A 24,208-nucleotide genomic window follows, 5' to 3' on the forward strand; every position below is an offset into this window, starting at 1 on the left:
GCCAGTAAAAAAAAAAGTAAGCAGAAAAGCACAATGAAGTACATAGAGACAGAAGATCTTAGGAATAATAAGACCACATATAATTATACATATTAGAATCTTGATGATTTGTATAATTATGCAGAACAAAAATGAGATTAATTAATAGTTGCCTCTCTGATTGGCAACTATACTACAAATCAACTTATCAAGCCTTTTCAAAAAAGACTTCCCAGATTTAAATCACATTTTCTCTGTAATTAATTGTAGACACTAAAAAAAAAAAGAGACATTTACATGTTCTGGACTCAACCACACCCCTACATAACCACTAAACCACCTTACAGATACAGAAGGACCAACAGTGAAATACAGTGACCACTATATGCACCCTAGAGAATTAAAAAAAAAAAACAACAGTGCTGCTGCTAATTCAGGATGAAATCAACACCCTCATTCATTGTTCCATTGCAGCACTGGCAACAACTCATGAATGGAAATAAACATTTAGAAGAGGAGATAATGATTCTCTCTCCTTTTGGTGTATTTTCTTTTTCTTCAATACAGAAGAAAATCCCACAGATCGAAAAAAAGGACATGACAAAAAACACAAAACTATGATTAAATCACATATTTCTGAATGTGTTCTGCAATCAGTGGCAGCATTTCTCATCATCCTCCTCTCTGCTTTCATAAATGAACCTACCTGATTCAAGCCAAAAGCACTCTTTTGCATTTGATGCATTACTGTAGTAAACAAAAACTGTCAATTGTAAGAATTCTGACTGTCAAGTCCAGAGTTCTGAGCACCAAGTAGAAGCTCCTCTCCACTGCTAATCCAGCTTATTTTAGAAGAGGCAAAGGTGATCATTTGGACTCTCCTTTCTTACTCTGACTGGTGTATCAGCCTCCCATGAACAGCTACACTCCAGCAGAAATTTACCAGGTCAGCATGCAATATTCAGCAATACCACATAGGAAACGACAGGACAAAAGATATTTACCTGCAGAGATGCTGAGCCTACTTGCAACTGCTCCACTGGTAGGGGATCTGAAAAGAATACTTTACAACTATTTTCTGTGCCAGTGATAGACTAAAAAGTAGCAAGTGCATCAAAATAAGAGTGTGCAGATGTTCAGCTATACCTTTTTTTTTCTTTTTTTTGTGTAGCTTGCATCATGATTCAAAACACCTGCATAGAATACGAACATTTTATGGCAGCTGCAAGAACCAAGTTTTGGGCATTCTATAAAGAGATCAGGGAAAGAAACTTTTAACCAACTACAAACTACCCCTACTTCCAGGTCACATTCATTCTTTACTCTCTTTTGTGTCTTCTTTGTCAAGGACTAAATCTACTTGTATCATGAACTTAGGATCTTCCAGTTGTACAAAGCCAGAGATGAAAGGGAAGAATAACAGGCATAAGAAACTGTACATGAGCAAAGAGAATCCTGAGAAATAAATGTACCATAACTATGCATATACTGGCAAACTGGCTTGTTAATAGCCACCCATTGAAGCAGACTGACTACTGCAACTCAGGCATATCTATACAATAGTTGCAGGAGACTCACAAAAAATGCAAGGAACTGGAAAAAAACAGCAGTCTTGATCACTACCCCATACATCACCTTTACATTCAATCATTAAGACAACTGTATTAAGCATAAACATGATTTTCTTACCTCATAAGGCAGCTTATCAAAATATCCATTACTTGGCCATTCTTTGAGGGCAACGATGCTGAACTGCTTATTGAGAGTATCCATTCCACAGCCATACTTCTCTTCATCCTCATCTTCATCAATATCATTCATATCAATCATTGAAGCCTTAAGTGAGAGCACAGGTCTCTCTTTCACACCATGTAGTACTACTGCATCTAATTCAGTGTAATAGTCCAGAAGAGAACTGTTCACTTCCAGCCGAATTAGATTTGTGGGAAAGTTGATTTGTTTGATACTAGGTGTGAACTGCCGAGCCTGGGGACCATTCACTTTTGTAGGTGCCTCAGACCAGAGGACTTCCCACCTGTAAAAATAAGTGCATGCAAATACAGAGATTAAGATTAAAGTTACAAATCCAATTTCTGAACACAGACAGGGTGCTTTTGCCAGAATTACTTAAGAAGTGAGAAAAACAGTTGAAAGGCCAATGAAAATAGTAATGTTTGTCACTAGATTTGGTAAATTTCCAAAGGATGAGTTTAACAGGACACACTACAATCATAGCACATTTTCTCTGCGTTGCTAACCAAGGAAACTGTATACTCATTGTCATGCACTTGTGTTAGATTACCATTATATACACACAAATTATTCCAACACTTCACAGGTAAGGTTATTGTAACCAATTGATAAAAGATGTCTTGACAATAATTTGCCTGTTAGTACAAATAAGCAGGGAACAGTCCTGTCAAGCAACTCAAATACACACTCAGTTGACTTCACTTCCCACACAAGGTTTTCACAAAATATACAAAGAGGGGAAAAAACCAAAACCCACAGTTCTCACTCGTTCACATCAAAGTAGTTCAAACTGCAACATCAACAAATTCCTTTATAAAAAACACCCATACTTGATTTATCTATCTAAAGTAAGCAAAATATTACTTTTAGAAGTATTTATTTGTCAAATTATCTCATTAATGTAATGGTTAAATATTACCAGAGAAATATAATCTTCACATCATTCTTTAAAACAGTCTGCTGAAAAAAAACCCTAAAATTGTCTAACTGCTAAACTAAAATATTTTTATCTTTGATTTGGTGACAGAAGGTAGTTCAGGGCACAGACAGAACTTGCATACATACTTGCACACAAACTTCAAATCTCTTCCATTAGATGAGCACCTTCTCCTCTCCTCTCCCTCATCCTCAAGTCTAGTTTCTAGTCAAGAAAGAAACCTCCAGCAGTCACTGCTTCTACTCCCTTTGATTCTGTGATTCTTTGGTTTATGCTTACTGCCATCTGAGTGCAAAATCCAGACGCTTCCCCATCTCTTCCACCTTTTTCATATCAGCCCAATCCCAACTCCAAAGATGTCTCTCAGCCTGCTTGTCTTGTCCCACAGGCCTCATAGATGCGAAGCCTGATAGAAGGCTAGGTACTAGGAAGCATCTCAGTAGCTCTGCTCCTCATAACAGTTGTCACTAACATGAGCTTTAAAATATTGTTCAGGACTGACAGGTGCGGTAGAGTGCAGAGAAATATTACACATGGTTTGTTTTCCAGAATAGATTAAACTCTGTCCATTGTAACAGAAAGCAAAACATACGAAAAGACTTCCACTAAAACATAATACAATATTAACAAGGCAGAGAAACTTGATATTTGCTCCAATTTCAAGGATATGAAAATCCATATTGGCTGAAACTTCCATTTCACAACAGACATTTTTAGTAAAGCACAGATAAATTTTCCTATCCTGCATCATGGCACTGACCACAAATACCTTACAGCACAATCGGAGGCTTGCAGATGTCTTCTGTCAAAAGGAAACAAAAAGCAATGAACTAAAACCAAACATACAGGATTGGTGAACACACGGCATGTCAGCAGTACAAACACACTCTGCTGTAAGATTAACAGGTTTGTTTTTTCAATATTTTCTATTTTTGTGAGAGACTTTCTACTAAGAGAATCATAGAATGATTTAGGTTGGAAGGGATCTTTAAGATCATCTAGTTCTAACCCTCCTGCTACAGGCAGGGACACCTCCCTCCAGACCAGGCTGCCCAAAGCCCCATTCAGCCTGGCCTCAATTACCTCTAGTGAGAGGGAATCCACAACCTCACTGGGCAATGTGTTCCAGTGTCTCACCACCCTCACAGCAAAGAATTTCTTCTTAATATCTCAACTAAACCTATCCTCTTCCAGTTTAAAACCATTTCTCCTTGTTCTGTCTCTACATCCCTTCTAAAAAGTCCCTTCCCAGCTTTCCTGTAGGTCTCCAAGGTACTGGAAGCTACAAAACATTTCATTAATTTAGGAGAACTTCAACTCTCAGGAAAAGTATAAGATTTAGTTTCACTGTCACACTCTCTTGCACAGGTCAATTCCCTATGCAAATATTTAATGTTGGCACCACACATGACCTTTCTTGAACATACTCAGATCACCACTTGCTATTTTGTTTAAACACTTTCATATACCCACTCAGATTATCCTAAGGGAAACTCAAGGCTATTTTTTTTCCTCACTAAATAACACGTACAGTATCATCTGCTTTTAACAGAACGTGCCTTAGTTACTGACTTTTCCTTTGAGGCCCTAGAGAGAACATTAACTAGCAGTAGCTCTAGAAAAAAAATGCCTCTGGAGGTCTAGATTCATCAAACTGCAAAGCAAAAATCTCCTTCAGTGCCTCCAGCTACCAGTTTTTGTAATAAACTAGAGAACAGTAAATCAAAGACACAGCAGGACTTTTACAGTCTTGTAAGACTCCGCATTACAAACCAAGTGCTGATGAACAAGATCAGTAACTATTTTCCACCATCCTCATACTGCTCTCTCTTTTTCATCAACAGCCCACTCACTAATCCATCTTCTATGGAGTTAGGTGTTGGTTTAACTACAAAACCTCCAGTCTACAAGGTTGCATTTGTTGTTGTTCTCTCCCTTGGTGACACCACACACAAAACCAGGTCACTGTAATTGCTCTGAGTTGGGGTTGGTAGATATGCTCTTCCCTACTGTACTCATTCTCTTAATACATCCACTGATGCAATTGGAAGCAGTCTCTTCATCGAGGATCAGTGCTTTGACTCTCACTGTGCTACAATCCGAATGGGAACAAAGACTGCATACTTGGAAATGGACGAAAGAAACCTAAGTTTCCAAGAAGCCACAGAAAGAACTGCATTTCTTATGTTCTGGAGTATTTTTCATTACAGTTATCTAAAATGCCTCTCTTCTAAAGGGATTTGAGTTAGTTCTGGTTTGAGGATGGGTACCTGATTAGCTTCTGGGGAAGTCTAGCTTCAAGGGGAGGTCGTGCTCAACCAACCTTGTGGCTTTCTAGGATGTTGTCACATGCTGGGTGGATGGGGGAAGAGTGGTAGATGTAGTCTACCTTGATTTTAGAAAGGCATTTGATACTGTCTCCCACGACATCCTTATAACAAAGCTGAGGAAGTGTGGGATAGACGAGTGGACAGTGAGGTGGGTTGAGAATTGGCTGACTGGCAGAGCGCAGAGAGTCGTCGTTGGTGGTGCAGAGTCCGGCTGGAGACCTGTAACCAGTGGTTACAGATCTGTGTTGGGTCCGGTCTTGTTCAATATCTTCATCAATGACCTTGATGAGGGGATAGTGGCCACCCTCAGCAAGTTTGCTGATGATATGGAGTTGGGAGGATTGGCTGACACGCCTGAAGGCTGTGTTGCCATTCAGCAAGACCTGGATAGGCTGGAGAGCTGGGCACTAAGAAAACAGATGAGGTTCAACAAAATCAAGTGTAGAGTCTTGCATCTCGGGAGGAATAATTGCATGCATCAGTACAGGTTGGGGGATGAGCAGCTGGAGAGGAGCTCTGCAGAGAGGGATCTGGGCATCCTGGTGGACGACAGGTTGGCCATGAGCCAGCAGTGTGCCCTTGTGGCTAAAAAGGCCAATGGCATCCTGGGGTGCATTAAAAAGAGCGTGGCCAGCAGGTCGAGGGAGGTGATCCTCCCCCTCTACTCTGCCCTGTCCCAGCGGAGGGCCACAAAAATGGTGAAGGGCCTGGAGCACCTCCCCTATGAAGAAAGGCTGAGTGAACTGGGTCTGTTCAGCCTTGAGAAAAGAAGGCTGAGAGGGGATCTAATCCAGGTTTATAAATATCTGAGGTGTGGGTGCCATAGTGGTGAGGCCAGTCTTCTTTCAGTGGTACATGGAGACAGGACAAGGGGAAACGGACATAAGCTGCAGCATAGGAAGTTCCACACAAATGTGCAAAGGAACTTCTTTACAGTAAGGGTGACGGAGCACTGGAACAGGCTGCCCAGGGGGGCTGTGGAATCTCCTCTGGAGATGTTCAAGTTTCGCCTGGACACCTACCTGTGCGACCTGGTGTAGGGAACCTGCTTTGGCAGGGAGGTTGGTCTCGATGATCTCTAGAGGTCCCTTCCAACCCCTACAATTCTGTGATTCACTACTGAGTTTGGAACAAACAGAGGCAGCCTTAAAATTCTCCAGAATCTATTTAAACCAAGAAGAAGAAATTGCCTCTGAACAAATATCTGGAAAATTCAAAGAAAATTTCCTGTTTCCCTCCTTCTTTAACTAGGCTCTCTGCGCTCTCAAAAATCAAGTTAAATCAAATTACTGAAGGTAGGACATTGTCCTCAACTCTAGCAGATGTCCTCAAGTCAAGGCTCATGAAAATACTCCAAAGCACTAATGCTGCTTCAATAAGAAGCTTCTACCAGCAGTATGCCAGGAAGCCACAGCCTTTACAGCAACAGAGAGGAAGTCACATCTGTAATGTGTTTAAGAGACTAGACAAAATGGGAACCTCAGTGAAGTTTTTCCATTTAGATTTTATGGAGTTTGTGATAAGGTGATAAGCAGAGTTCACAGCACCTAAGCAGTCTAATTACCATAAAGGAATACGTAGATTTTCATTTCTACTTCAAGTTCAATTCTGAAATAACAGAGGTGGCAGAACAGCAAACAGGAGTACAAGAATGCTCAAAGGGTATATAAAATAGCAAAAGTTATTTGAAATATTTGCCTTCTCCAAATGAGCTTTTTGAGTGTTTCTCAAAAATGACTGTCCCAAAAACCCAAAACTCATTCCTCTGCAACAGTCAACTTGACAAGATTAAAATTTGTTTCTGTGAGGATGTCAAGAAGTAAGAATGCAAACAGTTAGAACTTAGCTAGACAAATATGATACAGCCCGGAAGACCCCTTACCACATTGTAAGGTGTTGATAGTAACAGCAGTGTTTGGGGTGCTTTCAACTGAGATTCACAGGAAACAAATGGTAGAACCACCATTGGAATGCCACTGTCTTTAAAATGTCATGGATCTATTGTTTGAATTCAGTACACTATCTTCCTATTTTCATTCCATTTATCGGAATAGAAGGTTTTTTATTTTCTTATTTTTTAATTCAAGCATGTCTGCTAGCAAAAGAAATTAATGACATTCACACCTGTTTAGACTTCTAGAGAGTCTATTGCCTATATAAAATGAGTTCCCTTAACTAAGGACACTGAATCTTCCACACTATCCAATCTCCTTAGCCTGCTGTTCTCGTTGCAGCAGCTTATAGGCTTCAAGACCTTAAGAAAGAAAATGAGACTTGACTGCAGCAAGCACAGCTAATGCTGAAAATACTGAGCCAGGCTGTTCATCCACAAAAACAAAAATTTTGAACTTCAACTTCATAAGAACATCAAGCAAAATTCTAAACATGAAAAAAATTAAACAGTAATGAATGTGCAGAGAGCCACAAAGATAATAAAGGGCCTGGAGCATCTCCCCTATGAGGAAAAGCTGAGCAACCTGGATCTGTTCAGCCTTGAGAAAAGACAACTGAGAGGGGATCTTATTAATCTTTATATCTTAAGTGTGGAAGTCAAGGAGACGCTGCCAACCTCTTTTCAGCAGTCTGTGGGGACAGGACAATGGAAAATGTCCATAAAATGGAGCATAGGAACCACACCAGTATACAAAAGAACTTCTTCACAGTAAGGGTGACAGAGCACTGGAACAGGCTGCTCAGGGAGGTTGTGAATTCATGTTCTCTGGAGGTATTCAAGACCATCCTGGATGCCTACCTGTGCAGCCTGCTGTAGGAGCCTGCTTTGCTGAGGGATTGGGCTTGATTTCTGAAGGCCCCTTTGAACCCCCTATGATTCTGATTCTGTGAAATGGTATGACCACAAGAAGCAGAATGTTGCCACTGGTAGTTCTGGAACTGCTCCCAGCCAGTAGAATGCTTAGCATCTCACCTTTGAAAATCAACCTTATTAGTGTTATACTTCATCTGTGGAAAACAAGCCAGGGGAAGAGGAATTAAAAATTTTAAAGACACCAAAGTAAATAAGCAAAAAAAACACATAAAACATCCCAATCTACAAAAAAAATAATCGTTGCATAACAGTGAGGACATACAGTATGAAACATCCCCAAGCACTGCCACAGACTAGTTAGAAAGCTGCTTTAGAGCTCTTATAAAAGTACATGAATATGTGGTGTCACTATAAGGTACGTGAGATAAGAGAAACTGTCAAATTAAAGTTAAAAAAAAAAAAAAAAAGATTGAAGAAGAACAAGGACCATTTTTTCTTTTATATTCTAAATTTAAAAATCAAAGTTATTTTTGTAAAGGGAAAAAGTTGAAAACTTCAGGAAAAAAAAAAAATTCCGACTTGAAAGCTCCCATTTAAACACACACAAACTCGTCCTGTCTGACAGCAACTAACAAAGCATTGGGAGAATCAGAATGTTTCAAAAGGATTGATACCAAAGAAGCCAGTAGGGAATTGTCAGGAGTAAACATTCCGGATAGATGAGGAGGAAAACGAAACACTGTCCTCATTACAGAATCTACCTATATCTTATTCATCAAATACAGTATGAGAAATAAAACAAAAGGTCTCCCTTTCCTGGCTAGGCTCAGCTGAAGCCAGATCAGCTGCAACAGCCCCATTACTGCTGTATAGAGCTGTGATTCTTCTGCTGGCTGAAGAGGGACTCATCTCCATCAAGTCCAGAACAAACATTTTTGTGCATTATGATACAAATATATCATATATAACAAAGTAAGCATAATATAACAAAATCAGGGGAGATTTCTTCATCACAAAAAAGATGAGATGACAGTACTGTAATTGCTGAAAGTTGTGGATAAAGTATAATGAAAAAAAATCAAATTAATTGTTGTGTGTAAGCACTAGAATTAGTTAGGCACAATTACATCCCAATCTCAAACATAAATTAATGCTTTCTCCCACTACATGAAGAGTTGATCCCACCTGTAAAAAGACTGAAAAAAGCTGATCTGAGTAGTGCCATGTAAAATTGTAATTGACAAAAATATATAATCCACCACTACTAGAAGTGCATCACTGAGAATCCTTTTCTGAACACCTACAACACATCATTCATAGAACCATAGAATTGCTCAGGTTGGAAAAGACCTTCAAGATCATCAAAGTCCAACCACAACCTGACCATACTATCCTAGCTCTAACAACCCTCCACTAAATCACATCTCTGAGCACCACATCCAAATGGTTTTTAAACACGTCCAGGAACGTTAACTCAATCACCTCCCTGGGGAGCCTATTCCAGTGCATAACAACCCTTTCTGTAAAGAAGTTTTTCCTGATATCCAACCTAACCCTCCTCTGGTGCAACTTGAGGCCATTTCCCCTCACTTTGTCCCCTGCCACCAGTGAGAAGAAACCAACCTCACACTCACCATAATCCCCTATCAGGTATTTGAAGAGAGCAATAAGGTCTCCCCTTAGGCTCCTCTTCCCCAGAAGATTCACTGACATAAGTATCTAGTGAACAACAGGGCAACCTGTGGGCCAGCTATGGGCTACAGATGTTTTTCTACAAAAAATACATGAAATCTTCTTACACAAGGACTGCAGTACACCAAGTCCTTACAGAGCCTCTTGCAGTTTATAAGCTTTTGCACACAGCAAATTCTTGGATGTGGCGACATTTTAAATATTGAGTTCAAGGAAGAAAAAAAGATTATTCAGCTGGCCTAGTACAACCCACTAAATACAACATTTAAACATCTCAGCATACCTTCTCCCTCTTACAACAGATTAGATTCCACAATTAATTTGGTCTCCTTTATCTCAGAGCTGACCACACCCAAAGAGCTATAAAACAAATCCTAAAGATTTTAATGAGTATTTTTCTCTTATATTTTCTTTCAGCTATCCGCACCTTTTATTTTTTTTTTTCAGTGCACTATAATAGCTTCTTCTCATAACATTTCTTGAACACTTCTGGATCTTTACATTAAACTGAAACAAAATGAATTTTAGAAAGAAAGAACTAGTTAGAGACTTCCATAAGACAGCATAAGTTATTTCTCAAAAGTATATCCTTGCATTGCACTGAAGCACCCTATCTTACTATGGCTCTAATGCAATATTGTCAACAGTTACAGAAATAATCTCTACATAAAATTTATCCTATATCATTAAAGAAACAAGTAAAATTAAAATTCACAGAAAATTGGCCAGATGTCATTACATATTAGGTTCTTAATTTGAAAAGCTGTGTTTACATCAGACGGTACTATAAATAAGTTCTATATTAGTGCCAAACACTCCTACTTCTTAAGTTAGACCTACCATTAATAGTTTGACCTATCACTGTTCCTTGAATTCAGAAGTTTAATTTAGACCCACACAGTATCTACTCATTGCATTACAGAGCTGTATAATTCACTAATCAACAATAATTGACAGAACCACACTAAACAGATTACCTGGGAATTCTGAATGCATAACATGACAGCTATTTTCTAGGACATATGAATAAATATCAACAGACTACTAATAGGAAGCATGGAATACTAAAACTTTAAAGTATGCTTTCTAGTTTTATCTTTAAAAAACAGGTTAGAGAAAAAACATCCAACACCTAAGCATTAGCTTATACTTTGGCTTATACTGCCAAAGTATGCACTTCAGGTGAATATACCATTTGCTGCTATTCTGTTTTCCATAGCACATGTCTTGTTAGGTCCTTCGTCCAATAGTTCTCCCTTCCTTTGGAAGTCTGGTATAATTTCATCCCTTTTTGATAATACTTTGCATGTATCTACAGCTTTTCTCCACTGTACTTAACATGTTCTCTCTTTGTCCTATTTCCAGACCTCCTCTCTATGAGCTTCACACCTCATCACACCACACTTTTCCCTCATCATCGTAATTACATTCCCCCAGTCTTAATCTTTCTTCTCCCCAGCTCCATCTTCCCAGCTCCCAAACTGAAACTTCATGATCTTTAAGTTCCTTTCCAACCTGAGTGATTCTATGATTCATCACAAGTTCCAGCTATGAGGAAAAACAAATGGATTGCTTTTGTTCTGTGAAACTGTGCAAAACTGTTCTATGCGACTCACACTTGTTGATCAGATCAAAAATAAATATCAGACTGATGACATCACCTTCTGTCTGACCATTCTATACTTCTGGTTTTACCCTTATTTCCACATGAAATGTGTTACAGTGCCTAATTCCACTGTACATACAACCTACAACCTACTGCACGCAGAGAGAACAGTTTTTGGTTATTTGCAGCAGGGTGATACTGCAGCCACAAATCCCGAATACCTTCTGGGCAATTTTCCCTTATTATTGGAGAGTTACTGAGAAGTGCCAATTCACAAGGGACTTTTGAGCATACGTAGCAATAATTGCTCCGAAAACTCCAACACAAACTGTCTTTATCCAAATTAAATTTGATATTAGGATCTGTGTTAACTGATACAAGGAAATAAATCCACATCTCTGAAGTCGCTACAAAGACAGGTCACCATAGCTTTAAACACACATAGAAATAAAACATCAGGGGGTCAGATATTTAACATCTTATAGGATAAAAGCCTGTTCTAAAGCACAAAAAGAAAAAGAAAAATTACCTTACTTCAGCTGGTGGGTTTTGTGAATAAGGATTTGCAGAGCACGCCAAAATCCTAACTACAGCTCCAGGATGATACGTTTCCAGAATGTGCACTGCAGTGGGATACACTGGCTCCTCAAAAGCAAGTTCCACATAGTCCTGGCTACAGAAGGTGGTTGGAGTCCTCTTAAACGGCAGCCGAGCGCTAGGGCAGTGATCCCACCAGGTCCCATAAGTTCGAAACACGGCAGTCTGAGTAAAGTCACCAGAGCTGGGGTACACGTTTGGAATACCTGCCAGATTCCACATGGTATAAGACATGCTGTTTTCACTACCATAATGAGAGCTGAAATCCAACACTTCTTTGGCATACTGAACTATCTCAACATTGATAGGTAAGGCTCGGGTGTTTGATTCAATAGCCCTCCGGCTGTTCATCTCCCCTCTTGTAGCTGTCCTAGCTCGGCGCCGAAGGCACATGTAGTAAAACATGCTCAGAACTGTTAGCATGGGAAACACCGGTGGCATCTAGATATGACTCATGAAGATGCAAAAGGTCAGGAGTCCTTTATAAGGTGCAATAACAGCTTGTGGTGTTTTGAAATAGAGCTGACAAAACAGAATGAAGAAACACAGTAAGCAGATAAAATATGTCCTAGGAAACAAACTTCAGTCTTTCAAATATCTCTTAAACAACATACTGGTATTAAAACATTAACAAACTATCACATTTTATAACAATTATTTATTTGCAGGTTACTAAGTGTGGCTTACCACTTACTGCATTTAAAAAAGAAGATTATGAAGAAAGATTAGCCAAAACTAACCCTCAAGTAACAAAAACATCAATACTGAAATTGTTATTTTCAAGGATCTACCAAGAGCAATAAAAGAAAAAAATCTTTCACTGACTCACAAAGTCAAGTACGAAATTAAAACTTCTAAACAACTGCAGAAGTTGTTTCCAAATTTAAAAATAAAACTACAAGTGGTGTACTTTTAAAATAATTTAAAGAAAAACCAACTTTTGAAATAAGTAGCTGGATACCAAGACAAGCTGCAGCAAAATGCAGTGCAACAAAACCTAAGTTACTTCACTGCTTGCAATTCCCACCAAAACTGTTCCCAGGACCCAGATTACTTAATTTAAAGAGAGCTCAAATATATCTAGACTATAATGAAGTCTGGAGAATAAACACACTGCTCAAAGACAGTTCATATAGGAAGTTGGACAAAAGTCGGACAGCAAACCTATTACTCCAGCTTGTCATTTTTAATCAGAGTAAAACAAAATTGCTACAGGCAATTCATCTAAACCATAAACTTAACTCAATTCTTCCCAGATCAGAGAACTAGACCAAATAGTTTCACAAAAATACTGCCATTACCCTTTGAAGTTGTCCATGACAGCATTAACCAACCACTGAAGGGTAGCCAGCCTCCTGAAGGATGTTCACAATTCATTAACAGTATCATCTTCTTTTAAGCCACGCAACAAAGTAAGTCTTCAGAAGAGTGAAGGCATCAGAAGCAGAAGTGCCCGTTGAAAGCATTTCAATTCTGATAAAGGAAATAATTTATATAACAATTCAACAGTACTCAAGATGCACTCTGAAAAAAAAAAATAAAAATCAGCACAATTAAAGATACCAGTGTGTTGTACATAGCCTAAACTGAGCCACAAGTAAGACAAACAAGTAGGTTTAACTACTAGAAAAAGACAAAATCAAGATAAGCCTCTGTAGTAAAGCTTTACAACAGTGAAGAAATATTCATAGCTGAATGTTTATTTGTTTTTTCAGGACACAGAAGGGCTGTATCATACTCCCTACTAATACAGATCCTCTTACACATGCTTGTCCCATATTTAGCAGCCACTCCATACCTGCATGACGTAAACTGTCAGATTTACCACCACACAACAGAACTTGGACTGTATTCTCTAATTTCTGCTAGTGGTACACCACACTCTAGGACAATAATACAGCACTGCATAATCACACCCTCCACTACTGCAGACTGTTTTTCTGCCGGCTTCCAGATTAGCTTATTTGTCTGCTTTACTAGGAAAAACAAGGAGCAGTGCCTGCAACCTGCTAGGGGCTGGCACAGAGATGACTAAGCCTATCTCAGAATAAATGTCTTCAACAGCCTGTGCTGGGGTTGCCAGTTAGCGTATCTCAGAGTTTGTGGTAACCGCTGAACCAACAGCGAGGACTCTTCAACTGCAGAAAATGTATCAAACATAATTAACATGATGCCTCTTCATTGCCTGGGAGACAAAAAGCACTTGTACCATTTGGAATGGGTGCATGTGGGGCCATATTTTGCCATACGGAACAGGAAGATAAGGGGCCAGACTTGAGAGTTCTTTTCAAAGTAGAAGTTTAAACTACAGTACATGAATAAGCAAAATAGACAGGAAACAGAGTAGCTTTTGTATGCAGGTCAGTGTGCATGTTACTTGGGTAACTTATACTCACAAAACGCACATATGAACAGCTCTCTTCCGTTAGAACACTGTCAACAAGGCACATGCAGGAATGGATAAGGCTGGCTGCACTGTTTGGTCCTTTTACTCATGACAGTGAGAAAGTTTACCAACGAAGTGTTCAGTTCTCACTTCTTTGCCTCTTCTATTATTAGCTTGTTGTTTAGCTTCTGTCCTTCATTCAGCTTCACGTGTTGACATAGCTGTCAACAACATGAATTGCTCCTGACATTCAGAGCAGAAGGAAATGCATAAGATGGCATTCTGGATCCACTTTAAGCTCTGCTGGAATGCCAAAGCCAAATAATGTCACATTTTCCGCAAACATCCCATTTGAACCATCTTTTAAAAAAGACACTGAGGAATGAAAAGTGCTAGCCCTCCTGATCTCTTCTAAAATAATAATAATAAGATTATAATTTGGGCATGGGGCTGCCATAAGACACAAGTGAAGTTTAAAAATACATTCCTCTTCTGCAGTTTCCCCCCTCTTAAATAAAGTCTCTTTACAGTTATGCCAACAGACATTAAACGTCAACAAACTCACTGGTGCCAAGCCCCAGCATCATGTGTCAATCAGCACAGACATGAGCTTCTCACAAAGTTTCACTGACGAGCACAGTTTGAAACCTGCTCCACATAACTTAGGACTTCACAGAGCTCAATTCTGAGTCAACCAGTTGGGAGTATGTCAAGAGAATTGCAAATCATTGATCTCACGCAAGCACCCTGCATGACTTCACGCCTGCAGTGTGAACTCTGAGGTTCCTCCAGTCACAGCCCAACACACTACCGACCTGCTCGTGATGAGCAGCACAAACTCAGGCACGCTTCCTAGTAGCTCAAAACAAGGAGGGAAACCAGCTGGCTGAGGGCCATTCCCCCTGTCAACTTTAATGACTTTTGTAAAATCGATAAGAATCTGATAGCCTTGAGATTGACATTGTTTCTTCTATTTTGGCTGATATGAGCCAACAGGCTCAAGTTGGGAAGTATGAAGAAAAAGAGCACAGAACATGGCTTTTCATTTAAACATTCTAGTCTGAGCAATGCAAGTAAAGGGATATTAAAGAGTTAAAAGTAATACAGGATATAATAGCTTACGTAAAGTAAGAGGAAAGAGAAAAATATCACAAAAGAAGGATAAATAAAGACTAGGATAAATAAAGACTAGGACTACCATAAAAGTATAAATTCTTCCTCTGACATTTTAAAAGCATTAAGAATTATGAGGATTTAAAAGACCAACGAAAAATTGCTGAAAAAGTGGAAGGATAATAAGCTAGTGAAGAATTACATTAAACATAGATCAGTATGGCCAGGTGATACAGACAGATGTTCAGAAACTACCACTTGGTTAGACTTCTGATTAAAGGGATCTAATCCAGCAAGTATAAAAAAGCAGGCCCAGGGCTAGGCAAAGCATCAGGATAAACATCTCTGGAAATTATGTGGAGAATTGTTTTTTCCTTCCTAAACTGCTTGATAATTTTTAAGAAATCCACTTGGACACATTCAGCTCTATCTTCCAATCACTGACAGTACCTCTGTCCTGTCGTACAGTCATAGAAAATTCATAGAATTACAGAACAGTTCAGGCTGGAAGAGACCTTAAGGTCCACCCAGCCCCAACCCCCTGCTTTGGGCAGGGCTGCCCTGCACCCCCCAGCTCAGCTGCCTACACCCTCACCCTGCCTACACTCCTGCTTCATAGCCACAGAGCAGGCCCTGTTTCTGCAGCAGCTTCAGCTCTGGGGCCTACTCAGATCCATTCTGCCTCTCTCCTGCCAGGGCCAACTTCAGGCAGCTCAGCTCCTCACGGAAGCCTCATGGCTGCCTCACGGAAATCAGGGCTGACACAAAGGGGTAGCCAGACTACAACACCCCCGAGCCACCAAGCTCAAAGCACCATGGAAGGGGTGCCTTCAATTTTACACAAGAGATGGGACTCAGAATCAAATTAAGCTAGATCTAGAGTAAAACTTCCTTTGTAAAGAAATGCTACTTTCTTTCAAAATTCATCAATTACTTAATTGACAACTGTGCAAGGAAATTCCCTTCTATATAATTAACTATACACAAGAAAAGCCTTCTGAGACTAATTCACCTCTTCTTCTTTCAACACATCTTGTTAAAGAAAAATGTTGTTTGTCCACATATTTAACTGGAACAGGCACTGACTAAACAAAAGCATTCAGGAGTGCTAGATTTCTTTGTGTGACTCTTTGGTCAAGAACTGGAATGGGCTGCCCAGGGTGGTGCTTGAGCCACCATCCCTGGAGGTGGTCAAGAAATGTTTATATATTGCACTAAAGGACATGATGTAGTGGGGAAATATTGGTTGTAGGTGGATGGTAGGACTAGATCATCTTGGAGGTCTTTTCCTACCCTGTTGATTCTATGCTACTTCATCCTCTTTTACAGGGCATATCAATTCCACTCGCTAGTATTCAATCTTCTCCCACAAGTACAGAAGTAGGGCATGTGGGCAATACATAGGTATTTACCAGCCAGAAAGCTAGAAAAATGTGGGAAGTACATACCAAAAATATTGGAGGGCACCCAAGCAAAGGATATGTGTAAAAAGCATACATTATACCTAGAAAAATAGAGGCTGGCATATTTTACCCCTGAGCAACACACTGTGTTAGAGCAGAGTTCATCCTGTTTCAAGAGAAGTAAATGCTGCATATATGAGCCACTGGTACACCAAATTTGATTTTTAAAAGACATAGAGGCAATAACTTCTCTTTACAGCAGCTTTGCCAATCTCAAACTGGTGTCTCTGTACTTTCCTTTCACTTGAATACAAAAGAAACAGCAACAATGACAACTTGAATACATAAATGACAGAAACAATAGATTAATGTGATTTAGTGTATGTGTATCAGCTAAAAGATGGTCAGGGAGAAATCTCTTCACACATCAATGCACAGAGAGAATACTGGAGCCTTACATTATAGGCTAAAACAGAGCATTTTTACCATAGGTGAGCATCTGTCGCTATTGATTATGAAGATTATATCAGTGTCTGCACTCAAACTATTGAGATTTGGAGCTGATATTAATTAGAAATCAGTAAGCTCTTACAATGTACTTTATACTCAGGCCCTACTTTCTGTTTCTTCGTGCAATGTCATCTGGCAGTAAAACTCTGCCATTTTACATATGTGAAACTTCTCAACATAGAGCTTGCAACAACAACAGAATGTGAAGACAATTCTGTCCATTTAAAATCTTGACTGTGTTGTTGTCATGAGCAACAAAACATTCACAATCTGAGCATCTCAAATTATTTCACAAGTTGCTCCTCCTCCCTGCAAGGACCAGCGCTCACTGAATGGCTTAGAATGCAAGTACTGCTGAGACAAATGTTTCTTGAGCATCTGTTATGTATCCAAGGTGACCACACTGCCTGTTGGAGTTCGTCTAGACATCGCAGAAACTTCCCACTACGTGCAAATCACCAGGTAAGCCTTTTTAAAAATAGCTCCTAAACAAAGCATAAAGCCAACAGCATTGTACCACTTCATTCTGAACATCTGGCCTACTGCCTGCATTGGAAACCCCCACTTTCAGGAAAAAGGAAAGCCACGTGTCGCTCACATTGCTCCAGCCAGCTCTCTCTTGTCACTGTGTAAAAGCCCAACACCTTGCAGCCCCAAGCTTCAGGAAGCCCAGGTATGAGCAACGTGCAAGCAGCACACCAAACCTGTGCACCACCCCACTCAGCACCGCTCCCAGTAAGCGGACCGAGGCCACTCTCTCACTGTTAGTTCACACCACCCCACACGTTCATACTCTGCACACCGCTGACCGGCCGCCCAACCGCTTCCTTCCTGCAGGTCATCGCCCTGCGGCCATCAGGCCACGCTGCGACCGCCCATGCTCAGACCTCACGGATGACATACAGCTCACACGGCACGCATCAGCCCAACGCAGACACCCACCACCACTCGGCAGTACCCCCGCTGGCCTTGCTTCGCCCCGCCAGCTGCAGCACTACACGTGCCCCCCGCGGGCAGCAGCCGGTACCAGCGGACAGCCCGCCGCTCCGAGCACATTAACGCCACGCGTTCCAACGCCACCGGCGCCGCCCCGCTACGCACGCCGTAGGCACACCTCGCACACCTTCGAGCTCCCCAGACACGTGCGCTCCCCCAGCTGCCCGCCCAACGCCCAGCTCTCCGCAGCTCCGGGCCGAGGCCTAGCACTAGGACCGCACACCGGAGCGTGGCACGAAGCCGAGCTCCGGCACGCAGCCGAGCTCCCGCACCCCGCCGCCGCCCGCGCCCCGTCAGCCCACGCGGCCCGGCGCGCACACACACCTGCGCCCGCCCGGCCTACCGCCGGCCGCCCCCTCCCCGCTCTGCCCCGAGAGGAGGAGCCCAGACGGGCGGCCCGGCCCCGCCCCACCGCCCCGCGCTGAGCCGCCGCCGTACCCGTCCGCAGGGCGGAGCCCCCCGCGCCGCCGCGCCTAACGCCGCCGGAAGCTCCGCACGGCGAGGGAGGGCGGGGCGTCGCCGCACGGGGCGGGGCTGCAGGCTGCGCGTGCCCGCGGCGCGGCGGGGGCGGGCGCTACGGCCGTGACGGGCGGGGCGCTGGAGAGGGGTGGTGGATGGGCTTTGGGCCGCGCGGTGTGGCCGGCCCGGCGTTCGGTGGTTTTAATTGCCGCGTGCAGTCAAAGCAATGGAGGAGGTTGAGTTGAGTCCTTTCTTGCTTATGTCTTTCTTGTTTTCTCTCCTTTGCCTGATGCTTGCTGGCTGGAAGCCCTTCCGCTCTTGTCCGGCCTGTGTCCGTGGTACTTAGTCCTCAAGACTTGGGAAAAACGGCTTGTAACTCCAGCCCCAGCCTGACCAGGCTGTTAACGTCGTGCTGAGGTGCCGGCATGCCATCAGGGAGCCCTGACTTTAGCTGAGCCTAATGAGTACTTGCTCCAGCGCATCACTGTGGCTCTGGGGGCCCTAACTGGCACGTTGCAAAATAAGTGTCATCTTTTGCTTCCGTACTCCTTAATTTGATACACATGCCCAAGCACTCGTGCTTTTTGAAGCCCAGTTTCCGGGTCCTGCGGTGCTCACGGAGATGACTGTCAGGCCATGCATTCCTCCCAGCAGCGCTCCGCAGGAGGTGGGGCTGCAGAAGGCATTGACAGGCTGTGCTGGTGGTGCACAGTGCCACTGGGAAGCTCTTGGGCAGTCCTTGTATTGCCTGGCACTTGCCTTTAGGTAAGAGACCTTTAATCTTTAATGTTTTCTGACAATACCACCCAAGCTCATCGATATCTGTTTTTTTGTACGCATGCAGCAGTTTCATGTGCAGGCAATTAGAGCACGTGGAAAACAATGATCATTAAATGAGGCAATCTGCAGCACGGGCACAAGAAATAAATTGTGAGGCATAAGCCAAAACAGGTCTATTGTGAGACATAGCGCAAAAGAGGTCTATTTAATCTTTTCCGAACAGTGACTAAAGGACAGCTGCAAAATGTAACGAGTACCTTTTCTTAACTTACTCCCAATCCTTAAGCAGTATTACATTAAGATACACACACATTAATAAAATGAAATAAAGCTGAAATAGATGCAAATATCACCCAAAGTCATGTTAGCATATGCACTGCCCCAATACACTGCACTTAGGGCAGGAAGTACTGGTGCTGACTTTGACCACGTGTTCAAAACAATTATAAACATCCAAGCTGACCTTTGAAAATGTATATCATAGAATCACAGAATCATAGATTCATAGAATGGCCTGGGTTTAAAAGGACCACAATGGTCATCGAGTTTCAACCCCCCTGCTATGTGCAGGGTTGCCAGCCACCAGACCAGGCTGCCCAGAGCCACATCCAGCCTGGCCTTGAATGCCTCCAGGGATGGGGCATCCACAACCTCCTTGGGCAACCAGTTCCAGTGCGTCACCACCCTCTGGGTGAAAAACTTCCTCCTAATATCTAACCTAAACCTCCCATGTCACAGTTTAAGACCTTTTCCCCCTTGTCCTATCACTATCCACCCTCATAAACAGCTGTTCCACCTCCTGTTTATATGCTCCCTGCACGTACTGGAAGACTACAATGAGGTCTCCCCAGAACCTTCTCTTCTCCAAGCTAAACAATCCCAGTTCCCTCAACCTTTCCTCATAGCAGAAGTGCAAGTATGTGACAAAAATGTTTGTAGTGAGAAGGAAAAATCTGCTTATTCAGCAAGGAAGCTTTACCTGAGCTTGGGGTAAAGAGTCATAAAACAGCTCCTCCTGAAACAGGGTATCACTTCACTGAAATTTGCCAAAAAAAAGGGAGACCTGAGTTTGTTTTCTGAAAACATTCTGTAAATAAAGCATGGAAAAAAATACCCAACTTTAAAAGTCATCATTTTCTGCTCCCAGTAGGAAACTGGATACTGTTATCCCTTAGCAAAGTTTTGTATTTTAAGTATTCAGTGAAACTATAAAAATGATGAGATCATTTTAATCAGTGGATTATTTTTAATACAACAGATTTAGCCAAGTGTTAACCACAAAGCAGCACTGTGTACACAGGGCACTGTTGCTATTGGAGTGAGTTGTTCTCTCTGTTTTCCTCCACATCCCAGGATATTAACCCACCGCAGGAAACAACTCGCTGCCTCTTGGGCTAGCATTCCTGCTTTTTGATTTGTGAAATTACATATATTCTTTGAAGTGGAAGAGATAGTATGTGAAGTCAATGAGACTCTTCACTCAGTTTAAATGTTTGTAAGTGTTTTCATGAACCAGGGCTAACAAGTCCTTGCTTTCTGTGCCAGCCTGAATGAAGTGAGAAAAGAATTCCCTTCTATTCCTCTGGCTGTTTTTGCAGAGGAAATTTTTTATTTTCTCTTTTATGTTTTCCCACGTCACACTGTTTTGCACAGCATCCTCAGCTATGCTCTGTGAAAGCACCAAATTTTGTAGTTAATTACATTTGCTGCATTTTATCTTTTTTTTTTTTTTTTTTTTTTTTTTTTTTTTTGTCCTGTGCTTTTATTAAAAGATAAAGAGAAGGATATGCCACAGTAGAAGTATGTCCTTAAACATTATATACAGTTAAGCCTCTGCAGTACTTCGTCTAACAGTCTCTCTGCTGCTTGGCACTGGGTCTCAGCAGGTCACACACAATTTAGACTCTGCAGTAACTGGGGCAGGAGCAATATATTGCTCTGTCTTCTGCAAAGCACCTAGTATGTATTATCAAATTATACAACAAGATATGTTGCAGCATTTGAGTACCTAAAGACTGCAGCTAATGCAGAAGCACTCAGCCTGAGATGTACTTAAACTTTTTAAAAAAAAAACAGAAAGAATCAGAAAAAAAAAATAATTTAACAAAATACAGCATTACCTGTCTTATCATAGTTAAAAATCGTTTCTTTTTTATCTTTCTGCAGAAATATACCTATGAGCAGTAATCCTGGAGCCTGGAAAGGATGTGTTAACTGAAGATTTCTTAAGGTTTTTAATGAGGATTAGGAAATGTGAGATAATAAAAAGCACTGTATCCAAGGAGGTTGTTGTGCAAGAATCTTCAGACAAGTTTTAAATCAGAATCCTTTGTCAGCAACAGCAGGATCCAGTAAGGATAATATGCTAATTTTAACCAGCAATAGTCTTCGTATAGGGATCTAAAGAGACAGAGAGAGATACGATCTTATTAAGCTTTTGTGTTGACACTGCACAGCTTGTTACTGTACTCAATTGAAATTTAAGAGTGGGAATGTAAAGCTTGTATAACATTTTAGTAAGATATACAGTAACATTGAAACCTGAATAACAATTGAAAGAATAAGTAAGAAATTCCCTTAGCCCTTGGGCTACCACCCCTTCTCTATTCCAGCAGACAAGTAAATGCTGTAGGTGTCTATGTCGTAAAAACTTTCCCAGAGGCAGTTCTGGCAAAACACCTACTTTCTTCACACTGGACCCATTGCTTTAACCTTCTGAATGTCAGATTTCTGAAGCCAAGTGCTTCTGCTGCACTGCCAGCTGCTTCTAGTCTCTGGGCTTTCCTTGCAGGCTGCTAGGAGTGCAGAACAGTATCATGGGAGTCTGTGCTCAAGGAATGAGGATAGTCGATTCTCTCTTCACATTACAACTAGAAAGAGCTGTAAGGTACATTTGAGCAAGGTCTTGTTTTTCATGATGAAAGGAATGTTCTAATAATTAGCAAGACTCTGTTTTATTGAGTTCATTATATCAATCGGTTGTAATCATTGATCGGCTGAAGTTTCCTTTATCACTCCAGTAGTTTCTCATATTTTCTTGTATAATGGCTGTGTGAGCCTGACTGGCAGCAAGGGGCAGATGACTGGTAGTTCTGAAATAGTTATGTGTAAAGGCTACACTGCTTTTTTTTTTTTTTTTTTTTTTTTTTTTTTTTTAGCACAAAAGCCAAGGGAATATATACAGGTGCAATGCAGTACTTCAATACCACATTTTTTTTCAATGGAGATATGTCATTTAGCTTCACAAAAACACATTGTTAGCCTCTCATCGAGCATCACATAACTATTTGCAGTCCTTTATAACATGTTCATGTGACCAGATATATTTTTATATGCCAGTTGAGTTCCATGGTGGCAAAACTATCTGTGGCTCATCCAAATGCTGTCACATCTCACAATGGCAACATCAGTCAGAGAAGAGCTCAGCAAAGCTGAATGCTTACAGAAGACAAACAGTAAGTTGATTCCACCCAAGGGTCAGAAATCTGGAGAACAGTGAAACGTACTGCGAAGTTCCTATCACTGTTCCAGTCAGTTCAATAGGAGCATTATTATCAGTGCCAATGAACTCAGAGTTGCCAGTGCTTTTCAACCAGTGTCTTAAGCTTCCAATGAAGGATCGGATGTGCAGAAGTTTTCTTTCAGAAATAATGTGTGCATCAACTACATGCAGAAAAGCCACTGTCACCTATATGAATACGCTAACATAAAGACATATGCTTATTAACTAGGACATTTATCCACTGCTAAAGATATCGCATCAGCATGAGACCAAAAGTGATATGTTTAAAAGCAGTATTGAAAATATTACCCACAAATATTGCAGGAGGTTTTACTTCTTGCTATGTTTTATTAATAAATAGATAAATAAATGAATAAAGTGGAAATACAGAAAACATTTTGCAGCACTTATTTTTTGATGGAACAGATCAGACTACAGATTACAATATAGCATTTTATTTTATTGCCTTGTTCTATAACAAAATAATTCCTGACAAACTCTAAAAAAGTTGTGGGAAATCTAATAAAATTTAGGCACTTAATGACCTAATGGCCTCCTGATTAACCTAATGAGTTCTTCAGAATGCAAGGACACAAAAAAAGGAACACATCTCAAAGAGATAAGGTTTATTCATCATCAGAAGTTCAGTCCTCCTAAATGAGGGGTAAGTGGGTTCAGGAGATCCATCTGAGTTTGTCATTTAAGCATTTTTCCAGAATATCGAGCAAACTAGAAGAATGTACTGAGAAAGAGGACTTGCTACTGGCAAGAAGTCTCTGGTGTTTCTTCTACTTTTTGTTTCCAGCAGATTATTTGTAATATATAAAATATATAAGCTTTTAGCAGCCAATTTCAGGAAAGACTTCATGAGCTCTGGCTTCTGAGGAGCTTGTAGCCACCTTCCCTTCCTTGCAACCAAGAGCTCCAAGTTACCCTGTGTAGGTGTGCACACACGCACACGTTTGCAGGAAATACCTTTGATTTTTCAATTTGTTGATGTCCCACAAGTTAGGGACACGGTGCAAGTACAAAATAATATATCTGGATCTCCATCTAAGAAGGAATTTTCTATATCAACAGAAACAACTAGACTGACATTTCGTCAGTGAGCTTGGATACCACCATAGTATTCCAACAGTCAGAACGTAGAACTCAAGGTTCTGACTTTTTTATTATCTATTAATTACAGTGGGATTTTCTACCTTAGTGAATTGAATTCTCTCTTTCCATCTTACATCTAGACATTAATAAGCTAGCTCTTAGTTAAAAGTAGTTCATCAGCTTTTGCATCTTAGTTTATTTAGCCAGCTCCTTTCAATTTGTATGGTTAGAGCTTTTTAAAACATCATATTTTCTTGCAGGAATTTGGCTGTTTTTCGTAGGTGATGAAGGTTTGTGA

General features: G+C 41.0%; 2 protein-coding genes across 5 annotated transcripts in view; both read right to left on the reverse strand.

Annotated features, from left to right (window-relative positions):
* FBXL4 (F-box and leucine rich repeat protein 4) overlaps positions 1-18,576 on the reverse strand; it is a 56,757-nt gene extending 38,181 nt beyond the window's left edge. For 3 of the 4 annotated variants that reach the window (XR_008207733.1, XM_052686931.1, XM_052686720.1), the window contains exons 1-4: positions 18,507-18,576; positions 12,962-13,184; positions 11,593-12,182; positions 1,669-2,014 (exon numbers count right to left, since the gene is read on the reverse strand). Coding sequence is in view for 3 of the 4 variants with exons in the window: in XM_052686931.1 (XP_052542891.1) it covers positions 1,669-2,014; positions 11,593-12,101 (855 nt within the window). In the remaining variant the exon portion in view is untranslated. The remainder of the gene's footprint in view (positions 1-1,668; positions 2,015-11,592; positions 12,183-12,961; positions 13,185-18,506) is intronic. The other variant, XM_052686795.1, reaches the window with a different exon arrangement.
* Positions 1-24,208, reverse strand: part of FAXC (failed axon connections homolog, metaxin like GST domain containing) — a 251,953-nt gene that overhangs the window by 69,399 nt on the left and 158,346 nt on the right. The window lies entirely within an intron of this gene.

This window comes from Tympanuchus pallidicinctus, unplaced genomic scaffold, assembly GCF_026119805.1.
Source record: "Tympanuchus pallidicinctus isolate F22 unplaced genomic scaffold, pur_lepc_1.0 scaffold1, whole genome shotgun sequence".
In the NCBI taxonomy this organism is placed as follows: Eukaryota; Metazoa; Chordata; class Aves; order Galliformes; family Phasianidae; genus Tympanuchus; species Tympanuchus pallidicinctus.